This window comes from Dipodomys merriami, unplaced genomic scaffold (genome assembly GCF_024711535.1).
Source record: "Dipodomys merriami isolate MVZ:Mamm:240054 unplaced genomic scaffold, mDipMer1.0.p SCAF_435, whole genome shotgun sequence".
NCBI classification, from domain to species: domain Eukaryota; kingdom Metazoa; phylum Chordata; class Mammalia; order Rodentia; family Heteromyidae; genus Dipodomys; species Dipodomys merriami.
Window position 1 is genome coordinate 779,453 of NW_027205993.1, and position 18,768 is coordinate 798,220.

General features: G+C 49.4%; 1 protein-coding gene across 2 annotated transcripts; it reads left to right on the forward strand.

The window, feature by feature from the left end:
- The first annotated feature begins 1,896 nt into the window (after positions 1-1,896).
- Positions 1,897-13,519, forward strand: LOC138807828 (E3 ubiquitin-protein ligase NEURL3-like). 2 transcript variants are annotated; one of them, XM_069993627.1, is made up of 4 exons: positions 1,897-1,979; positions 7,624-8,118; positions 8,959-9,009; positions 11,826-13,519. In XM_069993627.1, the coding sequence occupies exons 1-4, from the start codon at positions 1,952-1,954 to the stop codon at positions 12,008-12,010; spliced, it is 759 nt and encodes a 252-aa protein (XP_069849728.1). In that variant the 5' UTR covers positions 1,897-1,951; the 3' UTR covers positions 12,011-13,519. The 2 variants fall into 2 exon arrangements, with proteins under 2 accessions (XP_069849728.1, XP_069849727.1); XM_069993626.1 differs by lacking the exon at positions 1,897-1,979 and adding an exon at positions 6,944-7,444.
- The last annotated feature ends 5,249 nt before the right edge of the window (positions 13,520-18,768 follow it).

Here is an 18,768-nt window from a genome sequence, read left to right on the forward strand (position 1 = left end):
TTTTTTTTTTTTGAGTAGTTTATTGGAGATAAGAATCTCATGGATTTTCTTTCCTAGTCCGGCTTTGAACTGCAATCCTCAGATCTCAGCCTTCTGAGTAGCTAGGATTATAGGCATGAGTCACTGGCACCCAACTGTCTTTTTTCTTTAATTTTTATTATTATCATAAAGGTGATGTACAGAGGAGTTACATTGCCTAAGTCAAGTAATGAGTACATTTCTTCCCTCACTGTCTCCCAATTTTCCCCTCCTGTCCCTGTCCACAAGTAGTATAGTTCATTATTAATATCATGTATAGGGAGTACAACTGTTGCACTTGTTCAGTCTTTGTCCCTCATAAGACCTTATTCTAAAAAAAAAACAAAACAAAACAAAACTAGTGAAAATCAGACCTAAAGATTTGGCTCAGGGGTATGACATCTGCCTAGGAAATACAAGGCCCTGAGTTCAAAATGTGAGTGCTGCAAACAAACAAAAAAGCAACCAAACCCATCCCTTAGTAAGTTCAGAGCAGTTACTGATCGTGGCCTTGATTTGGGGTCTCCAGAACATCTTAGCCTGGGCTGGGATCTTCACAAGCTCCAAACTAATTTCAGCCTTGCTATCTACAGTGGGGTTCCCAGAGCCCCCAGTTAGAAACACAGACTCTTCCCAGCTGTCAGTGGCTCATGCTTGAAGGCTGAGACCTGGAGGATCATGGCTGAAAGCCAAATTAAACAGAAAAAGTCCAAGAGACTCCATCTCCAATTAGCTAGCAAAATATCAGACAGAATGGCTCAAGTGGTAGAGCCCCAGCCATGAGTGGAAAAAATAAACTCGGTGAGTATCCAAGGCCTCAGCAGGATCTCAGACCTTCTGAGTTTATCTGCTTTTAGTATGACCCCAGGAGATTCAAATGTATCTTAGAATCCCTTTATCCCAATGAGCCTCAGTTTTCCTTTGGAAAGGGGGTAGAGATCTTATTTCTAGAGAGAACACCTAGAAACCTAGGCCTCTGATATGACCTACTGTCTTATAGGATGGATTCTGAACAATGGAATCCCAATCCAGCCTGTGGGTAGAAGAGTCACCCTTTTTCCCTTTTGTCAGCCGAGAGACCCAGAACAAACATAACCGCAGCTCATTCAGTTCAATCCACTTCACTTAGCACCTTCAGTATGCTAAGATCTGAAGCAGGAATTCTGGAGCCACCCTGAAGTCACCAAAATGCTGTTATTCTTCTTTATGGTATTGGAATTTGAACTCAGGGCTTCACACTTACTATACAGGCTTTCTACCACTTGAGCCATACCTCCAGCCCTTTTTTTACTTTATTTTCAGGTGGGGTCTAGTATTTTCCCCAGGGCCAACCAAACCTTAGACTACCATCCTCCTACTTCTACCTCCCACATAGCTGGGATCGTAGGTACTATGCCCAAACGTATTGAATTGGGAAGTGGTCTGGCTAGCCTTGAACCACAATACTCCCCAAATCTGCCTCCCCTGCTAGCTGGGATTATAAATATGAGCCCCCACGCCCTGATATCAGGATTCCTTTATAAACCTCTAATATCTGAGCCCCACCCCAGGCCAGTGGAACCAGCGTTTTCTGGGGCAGGTGTGAGTACAAGTCATTAATAACACACCCTGGGCAATTACAATGCGCAGCCATGTTAAGAAAGGAATCAGAAGTCAGAAAGAAGACTACTTTAAAACTCTCAGGCTCTTTTCCCCTGTTCTGCTTCCTTATTCTCGAGCCAGCCAGCTGCCTCAGGTCTTCTGCAAGCCAAGAGAAGTGATCAGGAAATTCCCTGGATATGGTAATGCTTGACAACAACACAAATTAATCATCAACCCTGTAATATGATCTGCAGCCCATAAAAAGGGGACCTGAGTCTTCAGAAACCTGACCACTCCTTCACCAGACAATTTCCTCCAGACCCAGGGATCTGTGCCCAAGGACCCCAGGCTGATGGGTGCCCACTTCAGCTCCAAGGCCAGTAAGTAGACCACCTGCATGCCCTGAGCTTGGCTCCCGATTCACCAGCATGAGGAACAGAGGCAGCTGTGGTAGGAGCTTTGGGAGGGAAAGGTGTGGTCAGTGGCATAAGGCCCAGAAAAGTCTTCTGCCATGGCTGCCTGTTTGATAGTGAGCTTCCTGTCTCTACACAAGTGCCACAGAAGCTGGTTTCTCAGGTCCAGGATCTCCACAATGCTAAAAAACCAAACCAAACCAAACAAACAAATCATATAGCCTCTCCGCTTCTCAGATCCTGTACACAGATAGGGTCTGAGGCGGGCCCCTTTAGTAGGGGGCCTGGTAGAAAGCAAGGGGTTCCAGCTTTGCTGTTGGATCATGAGCAAGTCACTGTAACCTTGAGCCTCAGTTTCCCAGCCTCTGAAGGCTGGGAATAATGCCATCCACTCTGTGGCTTCCAGGGTTACCAGAATGTACAAACCTAAAGGGTGATCAATCACAGAGGTTCTGAAGACCTATGTGACAGGTGACCTAGGAGTTGGAGAACCACATTTTTCTTTCTTTTTTTTTTTGGCTGGCTCTATCACCACCCCACACTGTCAGCTAGGAACCAGGTGTTTTGTGTGTGTGTGTGTGTGTGTGTGTGTGTGTGTGTGTGTGTACACACACACGCGCGCGCGTGCGCATGCGCGCATGTATGCAGGTTGTATGGCTTGAACTCTGGGCCTGGGTGTGGTCCCTGAGCTTTTGTACTCAAGGCTAGTGTTCTACCACTTGAGCTACAGCCCTACTTCCAGCTTTTGGGTGATTTAATGGAGATGAGAGTCTCACAGACTTTCCTACAGGTTAAGCTTCAAACTGCAACCCTCAGATATCATCTCTTGAGTAGCGAGGGTACAGGCATGAGCCACCAGTATCCAGTAAGAAAAAGGTTTCTTTCTTTTTCTTTTTTTCCCCCTCTGTTGTCAGTCATGTGGCTTGAACTCAGAGCCTGGGTGCTGTCCCCAAGCTCTTTTGCTCATGGCTAGCGCTCTGCCATGGTACCACTTGTGATTGTTGAGTGGTTAATTGGAGATAAAAGTCACTCGGGAACTTTTCTGCCTGGGCTGGCTTTGAACTGTGATCCTCAGATCTCAGCCTCCTGAATAGCTAGGCTTACAAATGTGATCCACCTGTGCCCAGTGAGAGCCAGGTGTTTTTGTTTTTGTTCTTATCCCCAGGGATTTGGACTGTGCCACTCTGTACCTGCCTCCCAGACAGAGCCAGAGCCTGAGCCCCTGCTCACAAAGCCTCACACACCAGAGGCAGGCTGAATTCAGACATACTTCTGCTGTGGCAACTGCTTGGAACCCAGGCAGGGAGGTGGCAGTTACATAAAGGATACTCTGTGTGTGTGTGTGTGTGTGTGTGTGTGTGTGTGTGTGTGTGTGTGTGTGTGTGTGTGTGTGTGCACTCATGCACAAGATGCTGAGCCTGGGATTTGCCTTATGACTGGGAAGGCAGATAACTTCTGTCTTTCCCTGCAAGGAGGGAGATAAGTACAAAGGGTTTAGTGGGTGTCTAAACCCCCAAAGCTTTGATGTCTGGAGAGGTGGTAACAATGATCTCGGGGGCCCTTCGTGGAACAGGCCATTGACCGTGTGCCTCTTAAGTTCCAAGAACCTTATGCAAAGATTCTGTCAATTGACACCACCTATCCAGGGGTGGGGACATCACAAAGGATATAACTTTGGTTCCCTGAACTTCCTGGTAGCCTGGGTAGGTCCTTGTTCAGTCTGACATGTGCCTCTGCTCACGGCAGCAGTGAAGAGCTTGGGAAGTTGGTGTGGTGATCAAGGAAGTCCCTCCTTAGGAAGGCCACTCTGCCGCATGGAGCCTCAAGATCTGGCCTGGAAAATGGAGCCCAGGATGAGAATGAGCACCTCAGGGTGGGAGAAAACTCTGAACCCTGTGCCAACCCAGCTGGCTGGGACAGGCCTGCTCAGCCTTTGGCCACCTCTGCCACTACCTGTCCCAGGAGTGGATGTACCAAGCAGCCAAGTGAAAGGGTAGAGGACCTCTGCAAGGTGCTGGGAGAAGCCGCGGAGAATGAAAGTAGTGTCCGTTTTTTTGGCCCAGCTCTGAACACAAGGAGGTGGAGCCCTGTGCAAAGGAGCAGACAGAGCCCCTGGAGGTAAACAATGTCCTAAAGACCTCACCGGGCTAGCACAGCGAAGGTAGTGTCAGTCCCACTCAACTTAGGTCTTGTGCAGTGAACGACCAACACAACGGGACAGGAGAGTGCGCACGGAGACACTGAGCCCCAAAGAGCCTTTCACTGTCCTGGCTGTGACAACCCCTTACATGGGCCACACTCAAGCAGTGACCAGGGGGCTCATGCCTGAGATGGTGAGTGAAGCCCAAACACTGAGCTAGGAGAAGGGCGTACAGCGACCCTGGAAGCTAGGGGCCTAGGCAGCAGAGGGTCCCCTCAGCTCCCTTCCATTAATTGGGGTGACAAAGAATAAAGCTCCCACAGGTTGCTGCGAGGGCTCCAGAGCAGGGATGGTCTCTTGCCAACTCAAGCTCTAATCAAGGTCAAGATCTGTTCCTCCTGGGGACCCCAGGGCCTCCCTTCCTGATGAGGGACGCATGTGACCACAGAGGCCATTTCCAGGGAGTTTCCCCATCTCCCTCCTAGACAGCCCGTCTCCTGGCTCCCCTCCAGAAGGAGGGTGGGGCACTGAACCAACCTCCCTTCTTACCTTCTCTGTCAGGAGTTACTTCTGTTCTCAACTATCCAGGACATAGAGATGGGGTGGGTAGACTCCATCTTGTCTCTGCTGACTACTTGGGCCGATGGAGCTCCGAGGACCAGTCTCTAGTTCCCTGACCCAACAAGGACAGACTTTTTCGATGGGTCTGTACTGGGTCAGGCTGAGACACCTCCTATTTCATCCTTAGTGCTGTCCCTGATGGCTACTGTCCCAGGACTCTCTGCTTGCCCATTCTCAAGAGGGTCCTCCTGGTCTCTCAGGGAGCAACAGGATTGCATAGCAGAGGCTGCCCATGCTGTTCACTGCCTCCAGTGTCTAACCTTTGCACAGGCCCACTGCTCTGATCCCTTACTAAGCCTCCTCCAGGGGTCTCTGTAGTCCGCACCTTAGGGGCAAACAGTGACCCACTGAGAGAGAAGTAGATATCAGATGTACCTGCCCAGGTGGCCAGTGAATACCTCACCTTCAGGCTCCCGAGGCAGAGGCCCAGATTCCAGAGTCACCACTCCATCTGTGCATAAGGAAGCTGAGCCCCAGAAAGCAGAGACCAGGGTGGGTCAGCAGCAGGGCAGGACTAGAATCCAGGCGTCAGATGCGGCCTGCTGCCTTGGTCAGTATTTGGATGCCCCAGCCACTCAGTAGTGGGCACAGAATGTTTTGTTTTGTTGATGTTGTTGGCTGTGGGTCTTGAATTCTGGGCCTCGGCACTATCTCTGAGCTCTTTGTGCTCAAGGCTCTACCATTTTGAGTCACAGCACACTTCTGAGTTTTGTTCTTGTTTTTGAGTAGTTAATTGGAGATAAAAGTCTCATAGGGACTTTTCTACCCAGGCTGGCTTTGAACCATGATCCTCAGGTCTCCTGAGTAGCTAGGATTACAGGCATGAGCCACCAGTGCATGGCTAGGTAGGATGGGTTTCTGAATGTCAGGGCCCTTGGGGTTGCTCCAGCCCAGGTATGCTCACTCAGGGCCTTCCTGGGTGAGGTACGGCCTGGAGGAGCCTGGGTCTGGCTGACATGGCTGTCTGATGGAGAGAGACATGGGGACCCTAATTTTTTTTTTTGTCGGTCATGGGGCTTGAACTCTGGGCCTGGGCGCTGTCCCTCAGCTCTTCAGCTCAAGGCGAGCGCTCTACCACTTGAGCCACAGCGCCATTTCCGGTTTTCTGGTGGTTTATTGGAGATAGGAGTCTCACGGTCTCTCCTGCTCGGGCTGGCTTTGAACCGCGATCCTCAGATCTCAGCCTCCTCAGTAGCTAGGATTACAGGCGTGAGCCACCAGCGCCCGGCTGGGGACCCTAATTTATCAGGAAAGGAATCCTGAGTTGGGTCCAACCAAGTTTAAGAGTGGACTTTGGAACTAGAGGGCTTTTTAAACTTATCTGCAGCCTGGGGAGGTCAGGCCTGGACTAAAAATGACCTTAAAGATGTTCCTGTGCATGAGCATGAGCATGTGCATGACTCTGCTGGACAGCGGCAGGTGTGTGTGTGTGTGTGTGTGTGTGTGTGTGTGTGTGTGTGTGTGTGGTCAGAGAGTGTGCTGGGGAAGTGAGCAGATTTGGGGGTGGGAGCTTGGCTGGGGTCTGGCTCAAGTTCAGATGAAGTTCATCTCCTTTTAGCAGCAGTCATCCAACATCAGATTTGAGAGAGCAAGACCACAGCGCAGTGTGACTCTGAAAGGGGGAAGCAAAGGTTCTGGGACAGGAAGCTCCACCAGCTTCCTCTAGGCTAAGACTAAAAGGAAGGGCTTGCACAGAAGGGAACTTTCCTTTCTGGTTGCCAAATGGTCACTGATGGGAAGTCCCCTGGTTCCAAAAGTCCACTCTAGGCCTTGGCTGGACCCAAGTCAAGGTCCCATCCAGGCTGACTGAACTTGACCCCTTCTCCAGCTTGTATCCCTATGCTCCAGAGAGCTGCTGAGACCCATTTTTGTGCTGGCACTGGGAAGTCACCCTGGCCTTCATGAGTTGCAGGCTCCCTGTGGGGAAAATCGCAGATCAGAAAAGCCAGGAATCTCAGACATCCTAGGGCCATCTGCCAAGCAGACTACAGTTAGCCCAGCTCCTTCCAGCTAGTTCTAGGTCCTTAAGGATATTTGTGCATATTATAAACATCTAAATACAGATACCCAACTAAGCCTGGGGTGTGTGTGTGTGTGTGTGTGTGTGTGTGTGTGTGTGTGTGTGTGTGTGTGTGTGTGTGTGTGTGTGTGTGTGTGTGTGTGTGTGTGTGTGTGTGTGTACTGCAGTTTGAACTCAGAGCTTCTTGTTTGCTAGGGAGCTACCCTAGCACCTGAGCTGCTCCCAGTCCTTGTTTTGCTGTGATTATTATTTTATTTTTGTACTCAGAGCCTCGGCACTGACCCTTAGCTTGTTAGTCCAAAGCTGGCGCTCTCCCACTTGAGCCAGCCCTCCACTTCTAGCTTTTTGTTCATTAATTGGAGCTACAAGTCTCTGATTTGAATGCTGGGGCTGGCTTTGAACCATGATCTCCAGATCGCGTTCTCCTGAGTAGCTAGAAGTACAGGTGTGAGCTTGGCCTGCTTTTTCGGGTTTAGTTGTAATAATAACCTCAGCACCGGAACTGAGGTTAGACTGGGCGGGGACAGGCGCGGCCCTTTCGTTTTCCCTTCGTCCTGGGAGAGGAACTAATGTTTGGGGAAGTGGCCATCAGACCTGGGCAGGCGGTGGGCCCTGCGGAGCAGGTGTCCGCAGGGGTGGGGGTGTCCTGGGGTGAGGACTGCAGGGGGTCCGGGTGGTCAGGGTGGTGGGAGGGGGGGAGGTAGAAATGGTTCCTCAGGAGAGGCCACGGTGGCTCAGGGTGCTGGCGACCTTGGGGTGCTGGGAGGCCGCTGAGGAGCCCCCGGGAGCGTCGGGGGTGCCCGCGCTGACGCGCCCCGCGTCCTCCGCAGCTACCGCAGCCGCCGAGGCGCCGGGAGAAGCGCTGCGCTTCCACGAGGACGCCCGGGGCGCGCAGGTGCAGCTGGGCCCGCTGGGGTGCACGGCGCACCGGGGCGCCACGTTCCACGACGGCATCGTGTTCAGCCAGCGGCCGGTGTGGCCCGGCGAGCGCGTGGCGCTGCGCGTGCTGCGCCAGGAGGGCGGCTGGTGCGGCGGCCTCCGCGTGGGCTTCACGCGCCTGGACCCCGCCAGCCTGTCCGCGCCCAGCCTGCCGCCCTTCGTGTGCCCGGACCTGGAGGAGCAGAGCCCGACGTGGGCGTCCCTGCTGCCCGAGGGCTGCGTGCGCGCCGGGAACGTGGTCTGCTTCTGGGTGAACCGCCGGGGCTGGCTCTACGCCAAGGTCAACGCCGGCCGCCCGCTCCTGCTGCGCAAAGACGTGCTCATGGGCGCCCCGCTCTGGGCCGTGATGGACGTGTACGGGACCACCAAAGCCATCGAGCTGCTGGGTAAGACACCTTGGGGACCCCAACCCTGCGGGGGGCTGGGCGGCGGCCGGGTCGGTTTTGGGGACAGGACTGACGGTGAGGTTAGACACTGGAGGCTGTAAATGGTTAAACACGAGACATTGGGAGGACAGCCTTGTCCCTCAGAGATGATAAGACCAAGCACCCCACCATGTGCTTTAAAGCTGATTACGATTCACCAAGGAGGAAACGTGTGGGTTGGGCTTTGTAGTCTGAGTAGGAGTTCGTGAGGCACAGCGATGGTAAGAAAAGGAAGCCAAGTGTGAGAGCTAGAGGTCCTCCAGGCTGCCTGCCTTGGTGGGTAAGATAGTCCGTGGGTGTTGAAACTCGAACTATCCTCTAGCTAGCCAGAGGAGAATGGACTTCTAAGGAGTCAGGAGCACCCTGGGTGCATCTCTCATCCTCCTGTATCCTCGAAAATCACTGTCGCAGGGTGCCAGAGCCTCCACCCTGGAGGCCCTGGTTGCATACATGAAGGGTGGCACCTAGCATGTGTTTTCCTGTCTCCCCCCCCCCCCCCCCCCCCCCGCCGGGTGATTTTGAAGCATAAGCAGGTTGGGGAGCTGGCCAGGGCTGCGAGTTTCCAGGGACAGTGGCAGTAAAGCAAGGTAGGGAGGGAAGCGAGGCTTAGGAGGAGGAACCCAGGTCCCATGACTTGTCAGCCCCGGTAAGCTGGGGAAAGGCTGGGACAGGGCATTTCAGCCGCAGGGAGCCCCCCAAAGTAACCTAGAGAAGAAAGGGGGTGGGTGCTTGCTGCAGTGGCAGGGTGGACGGGAGATTGGAGAGGCTGCCCTTGACCCTGAGCCTCCCTCTCTGCCTTAGATCCAGCCACACCCTTGGTCTCCAGTGAGGATGCTGGGCCTGATCTCAAAGGTGAGTGCACTCCTTGGGACCCCAGTGATCAGGAGTGGAGTGGAGTGAAGTGGAGAGAGTAGGGGGAAGGCCGAGTTCAAAGTCATCTTTCTGGATCTCCTCATTAGGAGTCCTACATACAGGCTTTGGACCAGAAGACTTGACTCCACCTTCTAGAAACCTAAAAGCAATGTAACAGTTCTGCCTTCTAGAACTCTGTAAGAGCATAAACAGACTGTATTTTGGGGGTGGGGGGTGGTTCTGAGGCTTGAACTCAGGGCCGTGTGCGCTCCCTAAGCTTCTTTTGCTCAAAGCTAGGTACTCTACCAAAGCTTCATGTCTGGCTGTTTGGGGGCTTAATTGGAGATAAGAGTCTCAGTCTTTCCTGCCTAGTGTGGCTTTGGACCTCCATCCTCAGATCTCAGTCTCCTGATTAGCTAAGATTCTGCCGTGAAGGTCGGGCACCAGTGGCTCACACCTATAATCCTAGCTACTCAGGAGGCTGAGATCTAAGGATTGCAGTTTGAGGTTCAAAGCCAGCCGGGGCAGGAAAGTCTGTGAAACTCTTATCTCCAGTAGACCACTCAGAAACCAGAAATGGCGCTGTGGCTCAAGAGAGGTAGAGTGCTAGCCTTGAGTTGAAGAGCTGAGGGACAGCGCCCAGGCCCAGAGTTCAAGCCCCACGACCCACCCAAAAAAAAAAAAATTGTTGGCTCATGCCTGTAATCTGAGGATTGTGGATCAAAGCCAGCCTGGCCAGGAAAGTCCATGAGATTCTTATCTCCAATTAACCACCAGAAAACCAGAAGTGGCCATGTGGCTAAAAGTAGTAGAGCACTAGCCTTAAGCTGAAGAGCTCAGGGACAGTGCTCAGAGTGCAAGCCCCAAAAGAGGTTCTGCCAAATAAAAATAAGACTAAAATCCTAGCTGCTCAGGAGGCTGAGATCTGAGGGTTGCAGTTCAAAGCCAGCCCCAGCAGGAAAGTCCTTGAGACTCTTTTTTTTTTTTTTTTTTTTTTTTTTTTTTTTTTAAATTGTATTTTATTTTATTTGAGAATATGCTGTACAGAGGGGCTACAATTACATGGGCAGGATAATGCATACATTTCTTACCAAGCATTGCAGCCTCCTCCTTTGTTTACCCTTCACTTCCCTTCCCCGCCTCCCCCCTCCCCCCTCCTTGAGACTCTTGTCTCCAATAAACCACTAGAAAACTGGAAGTGGCGCTGTGGCTCAAGTGATAGAGCGCTAGCCTTGAGCTAAAGAGCTCAGGGACAGTGCCCAGGCCCAGAGTTCAAGACTCATGACCGACAAATAAATAAAATAAATAAAAAAAGATTATGAAATGAAGAAGAAACACTGAAATCACCCATTATCTCTTGGGTGGATTTTCTCCCGATAGAATTTTTGAAATTTGTTGTTAGTATACATTCGTTATACAAGAAGGGGAAGGTTAGCTGTGACATTTCCACCAAACATTTGCCCCCTCCCCCTTCTAACACAATTTCAACAGGTTTCCTTGTTCTATTCTCATACATGCAAATGAGCTACTTTGACCATATTCACCCTCTCCCTTCACCTACCCTCTCCCATTAACATTGACCCTCTTCACAGAGTCTGTTTTACTTTCTTGTCAGTACTTCATTTTTCTTTTTCTTTATTTACTTTTGTATTGGGGTTTGGACTCAGGACCTTTTAAGTTTGTATTAATTGTACCACAGGGTTTCACCATGTCCCAGGTTTTTTAGTTCTGTGCATACACATTTGTGTGTATGGGGAAATGTCTGGACTTTGTTTTCCTTTTCTCTAAGTTAGAGTTTTGTTACGTGTATATACACCACTTGTACATATACAAATATGCACACGTAAAACCCTTTATCCTTGGTGTATACATTTCAAGATGTTCAAGATGTTCGGATGCCCGAAAGCCTGGATAGTTCTAGATGCTATGTTTTCTCTAGACACACATACTTAAGATGAAGTTCAATTTATAAGTTAGACATAGTAAGAGATTGACCACAACCAATAATAAAATAGGACAATGTTGCAATGTAATAACAACTATTTAAAACTCATGATGGGGCTGGGAAGATGGCTCAGTGGTAAAGTGCTTGCCTTGCATGCATGAGACCCTGGGTTAGATTCCCCAGCACCATATAAGCAAAAAGAAAAAAGCCGGAAGTGGCACTGTGGCTCAACTGGTAGAGCACTAGCCTTGAGCTGAAGAGCTGAGGGACAGTGCCCAAGCCCAGAGTTCAGGCCCCATGACCGGACCCAAAAAAATAAAAATAAAAAATAAAACTCATGACGTTTTTCTGGAATTTTCCATTTAATATTTCCAGACTTCGAGTAGCTGAAACTGTGAAAAACAAAAGTTCAGATAAGCAGAGACTATTGTGTATACAGTTTTCTTCCTCTGTGTGTGTGTGTGCACACGCATGTGTGCATGCACGCACAAGTCCTGGGGCTTGAACTCAGGGCATGGACACTGTGTCTGAGCTCTTTTGCTCAAAGCTAGTGCTCTACCACTTGAGCCACAGCTCCACTTCCAGCCTTTTGGTAGTTAATTGCAGGTAAGAGTCTTATGGACTTTTCTGCCATGTTGACACAGAACCTCCATCCTCAGATCTCAGCCTCCTGAGTAGCTGAGATTACAGGCATGAGCCTCTGGTTCCTATCTCTTCACACTTTTTGTTTTTTTCTTGATTACTTGCTGAATGTTTTCTCATGAGGTTCTGCTCTTCAGAACTTGTGCACTTCTCCAGGCTGGTCGGATAATGAGTAGAGAGTACCTCGTGCCCTTTGTGCCCCTGACTTCTGTGGTGTCTCCTTTCACAGCCACACCAGGAGAGGAGTGTGTCATCTGCTTCCACAATGCTGCCAATACCCGTCTTGTTCCCTGTGGCCACTCACATTTCTGCAGCTCCTGTGCCCAGCGGGTCTTCAGGGACACGGCCAAATGCCCTGTGTGTCGGTGGCAGATTGAGGAGGTGGCCCTGGTGAGGACTGGGGAAGGCTCATAAGCGGAGAAGGCTTCCCATGTGAGTGGCAGATGGGGCCTTGCTCTGAGCCTGACCGTGGGAGGTGCACCTCTTCCCTCCTTCGCGGCACCGAGCAGCAGCAATAGCAGGGAGAGGGGAGCCAGGGTCTGGCTGCTTCTGGACTTTCCCTCAGGCTCAGGCCGGGACCAGTATGGTAGAGCAGAAGAACCCTCTCTTTCTGCCTATGTTGGAATGTACCCCTGTGGGGTGCTGTGTTCAGATTTCTCATCGTACAGCTGAGGAAATACAAGGGTCTATCCATGTCTGCTGGAAGCCCTGTAGCCCCTAGGTGGCTTTTTAAAAAATGTATCTTCTTCTTTTTGGTTTTTGTTCTGATTCGGAAGCTTGGGCCATAGGCCAGAGCGCTCTCCCTTAGCTTTTTCACTTGAGGCTGGTACTCTACTTGAGCCACACTTCCATGTCCAGTTTTTTTTTGGTAGTGAATTGGAGGGAAGAGTTGCACAGACTTTTTTGCTTGAGCTGGCTTCACATTGCCATCCTCAGATCTCAGCCTCCTGAGTAGCTAGGATTACAGGTGTGAGTCACGGGTGCCCATCACCCCCAGGTGTGGAAGCCAGAAGCAGGGAGATAACGAAGGTGGCTGGATCCCAGGAAGTGATCTTGGTGACTTGGCAGAGCTGTGAGGTCCCAGAGACATCAGGCATTGGATACAGCTGCATTGGTGTCATTGTCACTTCCTTGCCAATCTCTGAGATAGCAGAGTCAAGATGGTCTTGTATAGTTCTTTTGTCATGATTTCTGGGCTGAGTGGGAAGTAGAATGTTAGGAACACCCCTGAACATGCAGAGAGGCTTTATGGGGTTCCAGGCCCTCAGGCTCAGGGGCTCTATTCAACTAAGCCTGCACAGATGATTCAATGCTTCCAGCCCTTACGTTCCAGCCAGACTTTGCCCTTGCCACCCTGGGTTTTGGTGACTTCCTGGAGGCTCTGCCTACTGATTTGTTGTCCTCCCCTACCCCTAGAGACATTTCTTGGGGGGAGTTAAAGAAAGGGATTGATATGCATTGAGATAAAAATTATAATGGTGGGTTTCTCCACAAATGGTCCTCTGCCCACCTTGTCACCAGCTTGGGGGTCAGGATGTCAGGCTGGACACCACCAGCTAACTTCCTGCAGCAGAAATTCCTTTCTGCCAACCACAAGGGACCTTACCTGGAGGCATGTGAGATGACTTCCGCGAGCCTGTTTCTTTATCTGGAGAGTAGAAATAAGATAATTTTCTTGCTGGCAATCTGGAAGAATCATATGCTTTCCTTAAAGTATTCAAAGTATGGCATCTCCCAGAAAAGGTCCCAAATGACGCTAGGCCGAGTGTTAAGGGCCTGGGTATCAGGGACCTGGCTTTCACTAAGGACCTCAAACCACCACAATTCAGGGTGAATTTGATCAAAGTAAATTGTATGTGTGTTATAAATATCACAATGAATTCCAATTTGTACAATTTATAGTAATAAAATTTTTTAAATGAAGGTTTTGACGTTTTATTTTGTTTGGTGCTGGTCCTAGGGCTTAAACCCAGGGCCTAGACACTGTCCCTGAGCTTTTAAGCCCAAGACTAGCACGTTACCACTTGAGCCCCAGCTCCACTTCTTTTTGTTTGTTTGTTTGTTTGTTTGTTTGTTTTTGTCAGTCATGGGGCTTGAACTTTGGGCCTGGGCCTTATCACTCAGCTCTTCAACTCAAGGCGAGTGCTCCACTACTTGAGCCACAGTGCTGCTTTTAGTTTTCTGGTGGTTTATTGGAGATAAGAGTCTCTCGGACTTTCCTGACCAGGCTGGCTGAACTGTGATCCTCAGATCTCAGCCTCCTGAGTAGTTAGGATTACAGGTGTGAGTTATCGATGCCCGGCTTGGTTTTGTGTGTGTGTGTGTGTGTGTGTGTGTGTGTGTGTGTGTGTGTGTGTCTGTGTGTGTGATGATTAACGAGATAAGCATCTCATGGACTTTCCTTCTTGGGCTGACCTCAAACCATGATCCTCATACCTCAGCCTCCTAAATTGCTAACATTACAGGCATGAGCCACTGGCATCTGGCATTTGAACTGTTTTTTAATTCTTTAACTTTTTTGGTTGCTGTAATAAACTATTTAGCAGAAATAACTTAAAATGAGGAAAAATAACAAGATGCCAATGGCTCACACCTATAATCCTAGCTACTCAGGAGTCAGGATCCAGGTTCAAAGCCAGCTTGGGCAGATATATCTGAGAAACCCTTATCTCTGATTAACTAACAAAATGTTGGAATTGGGGTGAGCCTCAAGTGGTAGAGCTCCAGGCTTGAGTGGAAAAAGCTAAGTGAGAGCATAAGACCCTGAGTTTAAGCCCAAGTACTGGCAAGCACTCACAGACACAGACATAGGCAGATACATACACATACACAGACAGATACACACACACACACACACACACACACACACACACACACACACACACACACACACACGATTTGTTTTATTTCATGGTCTCAGAGATTTAAGTGCATGCATGGTTCTTGGCCCATGGTGAGGCAGAGCATCATGGCAGCAGGAGTTTGTGATGGAAGAAGCTGTTCACCTCATGGCAGACAGGAAGCAGAGTCTAAGGACACTGTGGAGGACCATAAATCCCACAGGTCGTGTGTGGTGCTATTTTGGGAGGTTTGGGGAGCTTTAGGAGGTGGGGCCTAGTTGGACAAACTGTACATTTGTTCCTGATCCCCAGACCCTTCCTTGCTCTCTACTTCCTGTTCACCATAGAAGAAGCTCCTATACTGCACATTCCAGCCTCCATGATGGTCAGTCTGCCTCAGAAAACACAGAGCTAGTGACCATGGGCAGAACCCTCTGAAACCATGAACCACAATACATGTTCCTCCTTCTAAGCCATTTTTCTTAGGTATTTGGTCACAGTCACAAAATAGTAGGTGGAGGGTGGCAGGATGAGGTAGACCTCGTGCTGTCTGACCTCACCACAGGAAATTAAACTGCCCCCACTGCAACCAGGCTCTTTCCTTGGAGACATGCTATTAGAAAAGCATGCAGCAGGTGAGTTTCACTTTCCTGGTAGGCTGCTGTTTCTGGGTTGCTGCTGTGATGCAAGGTCATTGGAGCAGACCAAATAGAGAATGTGTTAGTCACCATCACCACCAGAACACCCTGTGCAGAGTAAAAGGAAAGTAAAACCACAAACAAGCACGGTGGGTCCCTACTGTATGCAGGAAGCCAGCAGGACTGAGTCCAGAAATCTATTAAGGAGACTGGAGGCGGGGAGAAGGGGAGAATTCCCTAGGGCTTGCTTACATGACTTCCACTCCTGCTTCTTGGTAGACTTGTTAGACCCCTTGAGGGCACTGAGACCTCAGCCTGAGGAATAACACAACATCACATGTGCATGTGCATGCATACACATGTGCACTATACATGCATGTGATATCTTCACTGGGGCCACTATGCCTTTATTGTTTAAGGAACACTCCTTTCAACGCCCCCTACCCCATTGTATGCAGAGAATTCTTGCCTCTGAGAAGCAGGTTAGAAAATTCATCTTGGAAGACACTGGGGAGTAAGAATCAGGGACAATTACTTCCCCTGGTGGTAGAGGCAAAAGAGCCCATGCATGGCTCTATCCCATCATCCACAGAACTGGACACCACAGCAGTGTCTACTACCAGCTACCCTGGTAACAACACACCCCTTCCTTTGGAGAAGGAGGGGGGCTCTCATGAGTCAATCTGGGCATAGTAACTCTACAGTCCTCTGTTTCAACCAACACGTCCTCAAATCTGCATGAAGTAGGAAGTGGAGCAAGTGGTAACATTCCCATTCAAAGCCAAGAAAGCTGAGTCCCAGAGGTGGTGTCTAATTTGCCTGCGATCTCACACAAGTCCTAGATCTGAGTCCCTAAAGCCCAGCCAGGAGTTTCTTTTGCAGCAGATTGAGATGTTTATGGTTTCACATGCATGCACATCATCTGGATGGTCCCATCCCTGACTAATCTTTCAACAGAAAGGGGTCAACTTGGACCCAAAACAGTGACTGAGATGGAAGGGCTAGCTTGAGAACAAAGCCTTGGCCTGACCTCGTTTTCTGCCATCTTTCCATGGCCATTCCTCTTTCTCTCTGTCCTTCTGGATTCTCTTGTCTTCCCCTACCCCCTCATGGTGGGGGGGGGGTCCCTGAAGTGACAGGACCTGACATACTCTGACCTACAGAGAAAATGGAACAGCTCCCTCCAAGGCCACAAGACCTGTGGCTGTCATGACAAAGCCTGCTCTAGCCTCTGTGGGAAGTGTAATTGATGACTGTCCAGCTGGCCCTGAGATCCACCACCTTCTTCTCACGGGGATCATGCTTCCTCCGACTGCTCCCAGCCTTCTGTACCTTCACTGGTTTGGATGTGAAGTCATCCCCACAGGTTCCGCCCCCAGCTGGTGATGCTTTTGAAAGGTGATTGGATCAGAAGGGCGCTAACTTCATCAAAGATTAAACCATTGATGACTTCACAGCTAAATGGACTCTTCCGTGGTGAGGTCTAAGCTGGACGCTGGTGGCTCACGCCTGTAATCCTAGCTACTCAGGAGGTTGAGAAGGGAGGATCATGGTTCAAAGCTAGCCCAGGTAGGAAAGTCCATGAAACTCTTATCTCCAATAAACCACTAGAAAACCAGAAGTGGTGCTGTGGCTCAAGTGGTAGAGTGCTAGCCTTGAGCTGAAGAGCTGAGGGACAGCGACCAGGCCCAGAGTTCACGACCAAATTAAAAAAAAAAAATAGAGGGCTGGGAAGGTGGCTCAGTGGTAGAGCGCTTGCCTTGCATGCTCGAGGCCCTGGGTTCGATTCCTCAGCACCACATAAGCAAAAAGAAAAAAGCCGGAAGTGGCGCTGTGGCTCATAGTGGTAGAGCGCTAGCCTTGAGCTGAAGAGCTGAGGGACAGCGCCCAGGCCCAGAGTTCAGGCCCCACGACCGGACCCAAAAAAAAAAAAAAAAAAAAAAAATAGAGCCAGCTAAAACCTTAGAAATCATGAGCCAAATGAATCTCGAATCTCACCTCCATTAAATTGTTTCTCTCGTGTATTTATCACAAAAACAAAAACAACAAACAAACAAAAATACCACCTGATTAATGCATAGCCTTTGATGTGAGAGTTCTGAAGGGTGAGTTTCTATTGGACTCCTATAATGGCAATTTTGGCTGGAGAATCCCTAATCAGCCTGACCAAGTCTTTCTTGAAACTATTTCACATTCTCAGGTGACCGGAGGGTATTTTGTTTTGTGTGTGTCTGTGTATATGATGCCTGAATTCAGGACCTGGTTACTATCCCTTAGATTTTTTTCTTTTCTTTTCTTTTTTTTTTTTTGGGGGGGGGGTCCAGTCATGGGCCTGAACTCTGGGCCTGGGCGCTGTCCCTCAGCTCTTCAGCTCAAGGCTAGCGCTCTACCACTTGAGCCCCAGCGCCACTTCCAGCTTTTTTCTTTCTGCTTATGTGGTACTGAGGAATCTGGCATGCAAGGCAAGCGCTCTACCACTGAGCCACCTTCCCAGCCCCTAGATTTTTTTCTTAAGGATGGTGCTCTACCACTTCAGTCACAGCTCTACTCCTGGATTTTCTTGGTGATTAATTGGAGATAAGCGTCTCATGGCTTTCCTGCCTGGGCTGGCTTTGAACAGTTGTCCTTAGATCTCAGCTTCCTGAGTAGCTAGGGTTACAGGTGTGAGTCAGCTAGGATGACAAGTGTAGCCACTGGTGCCTGGCTAATCTAAGTTTTTATTCTGTATCTACTCACAGCAGGATTTGTCAGTTTTTAAGATTCCTCCAGGAAAAACAAAAACAAAAAGCTATACCCCCAATAGTCTTGGCGAAAAATTCAGATTTGATGGTAGTTGCCAGAGCATGTCCAGTAGTGTTGTGTACACCCGCACCCCTGCCATCTCCCCTGTGCTTGACTGGGCCATAACTAGGGGATCATTTCTTCCCCAGCCCTCCCTCACCCTCAATTTCCCCTACACTTCACCTCCTTATTCCTCCCTTTGTCTACAAGCAGATTTTTGTTAGTCAAACTTGTATGGACAACTTCTACTCCCTACCAAATCAAAACAGACTTTTTTTTTAAATTGTAAAGATACTATACAGAGGGTAAAACAGACTTTTTTTTTTTTACTAATTACTTTTTTTTTTTTTTTTTTTTTTTTTTTGTCGGTCGTGGGGCTTGAACTCTGGGCCTGGGCGTTGTCCCTCAGCTCTTCAGCTCAAGGCGAGCGCTCTACCACTTGAGCTACAGCGCCACTTCCGGTTTTCTGGTGGTTTATTGGAGATAGGAGTCTCACGGTCTTTCCTGCCCGGGCTGGCTTTGAACCGCGATCCTCAGATCTCAGCCTCCTGAGTAGCTAGGATTACAGGCGTGAGCCACCAGCGCCCGGCTAATTACTTTTTTTTTAATTGTAAAGATACTATACAGAGGGTTACAGTTACATGAGTGAGGTAATGAGTATATTTCCTCTTGAACATTGTTACCCCCTCCATTGTTTTCCCCCTACCATCCCCTCCCTCCCTCCCTTTCCCGAGGTTCTTTTTTTTTTTTTTTTGATTGTGATTAAGTGATTACATAATTTCTGGAAATTCACAGTATTGTGGAATAATGATGCTCATTTAAAGTCACAAGTTCATTCTAACTTTCCTGGAGCAAATTGTCTATCACAGTCTGTAATATATAACGGTGCTCACATGTTATATACCATATATGT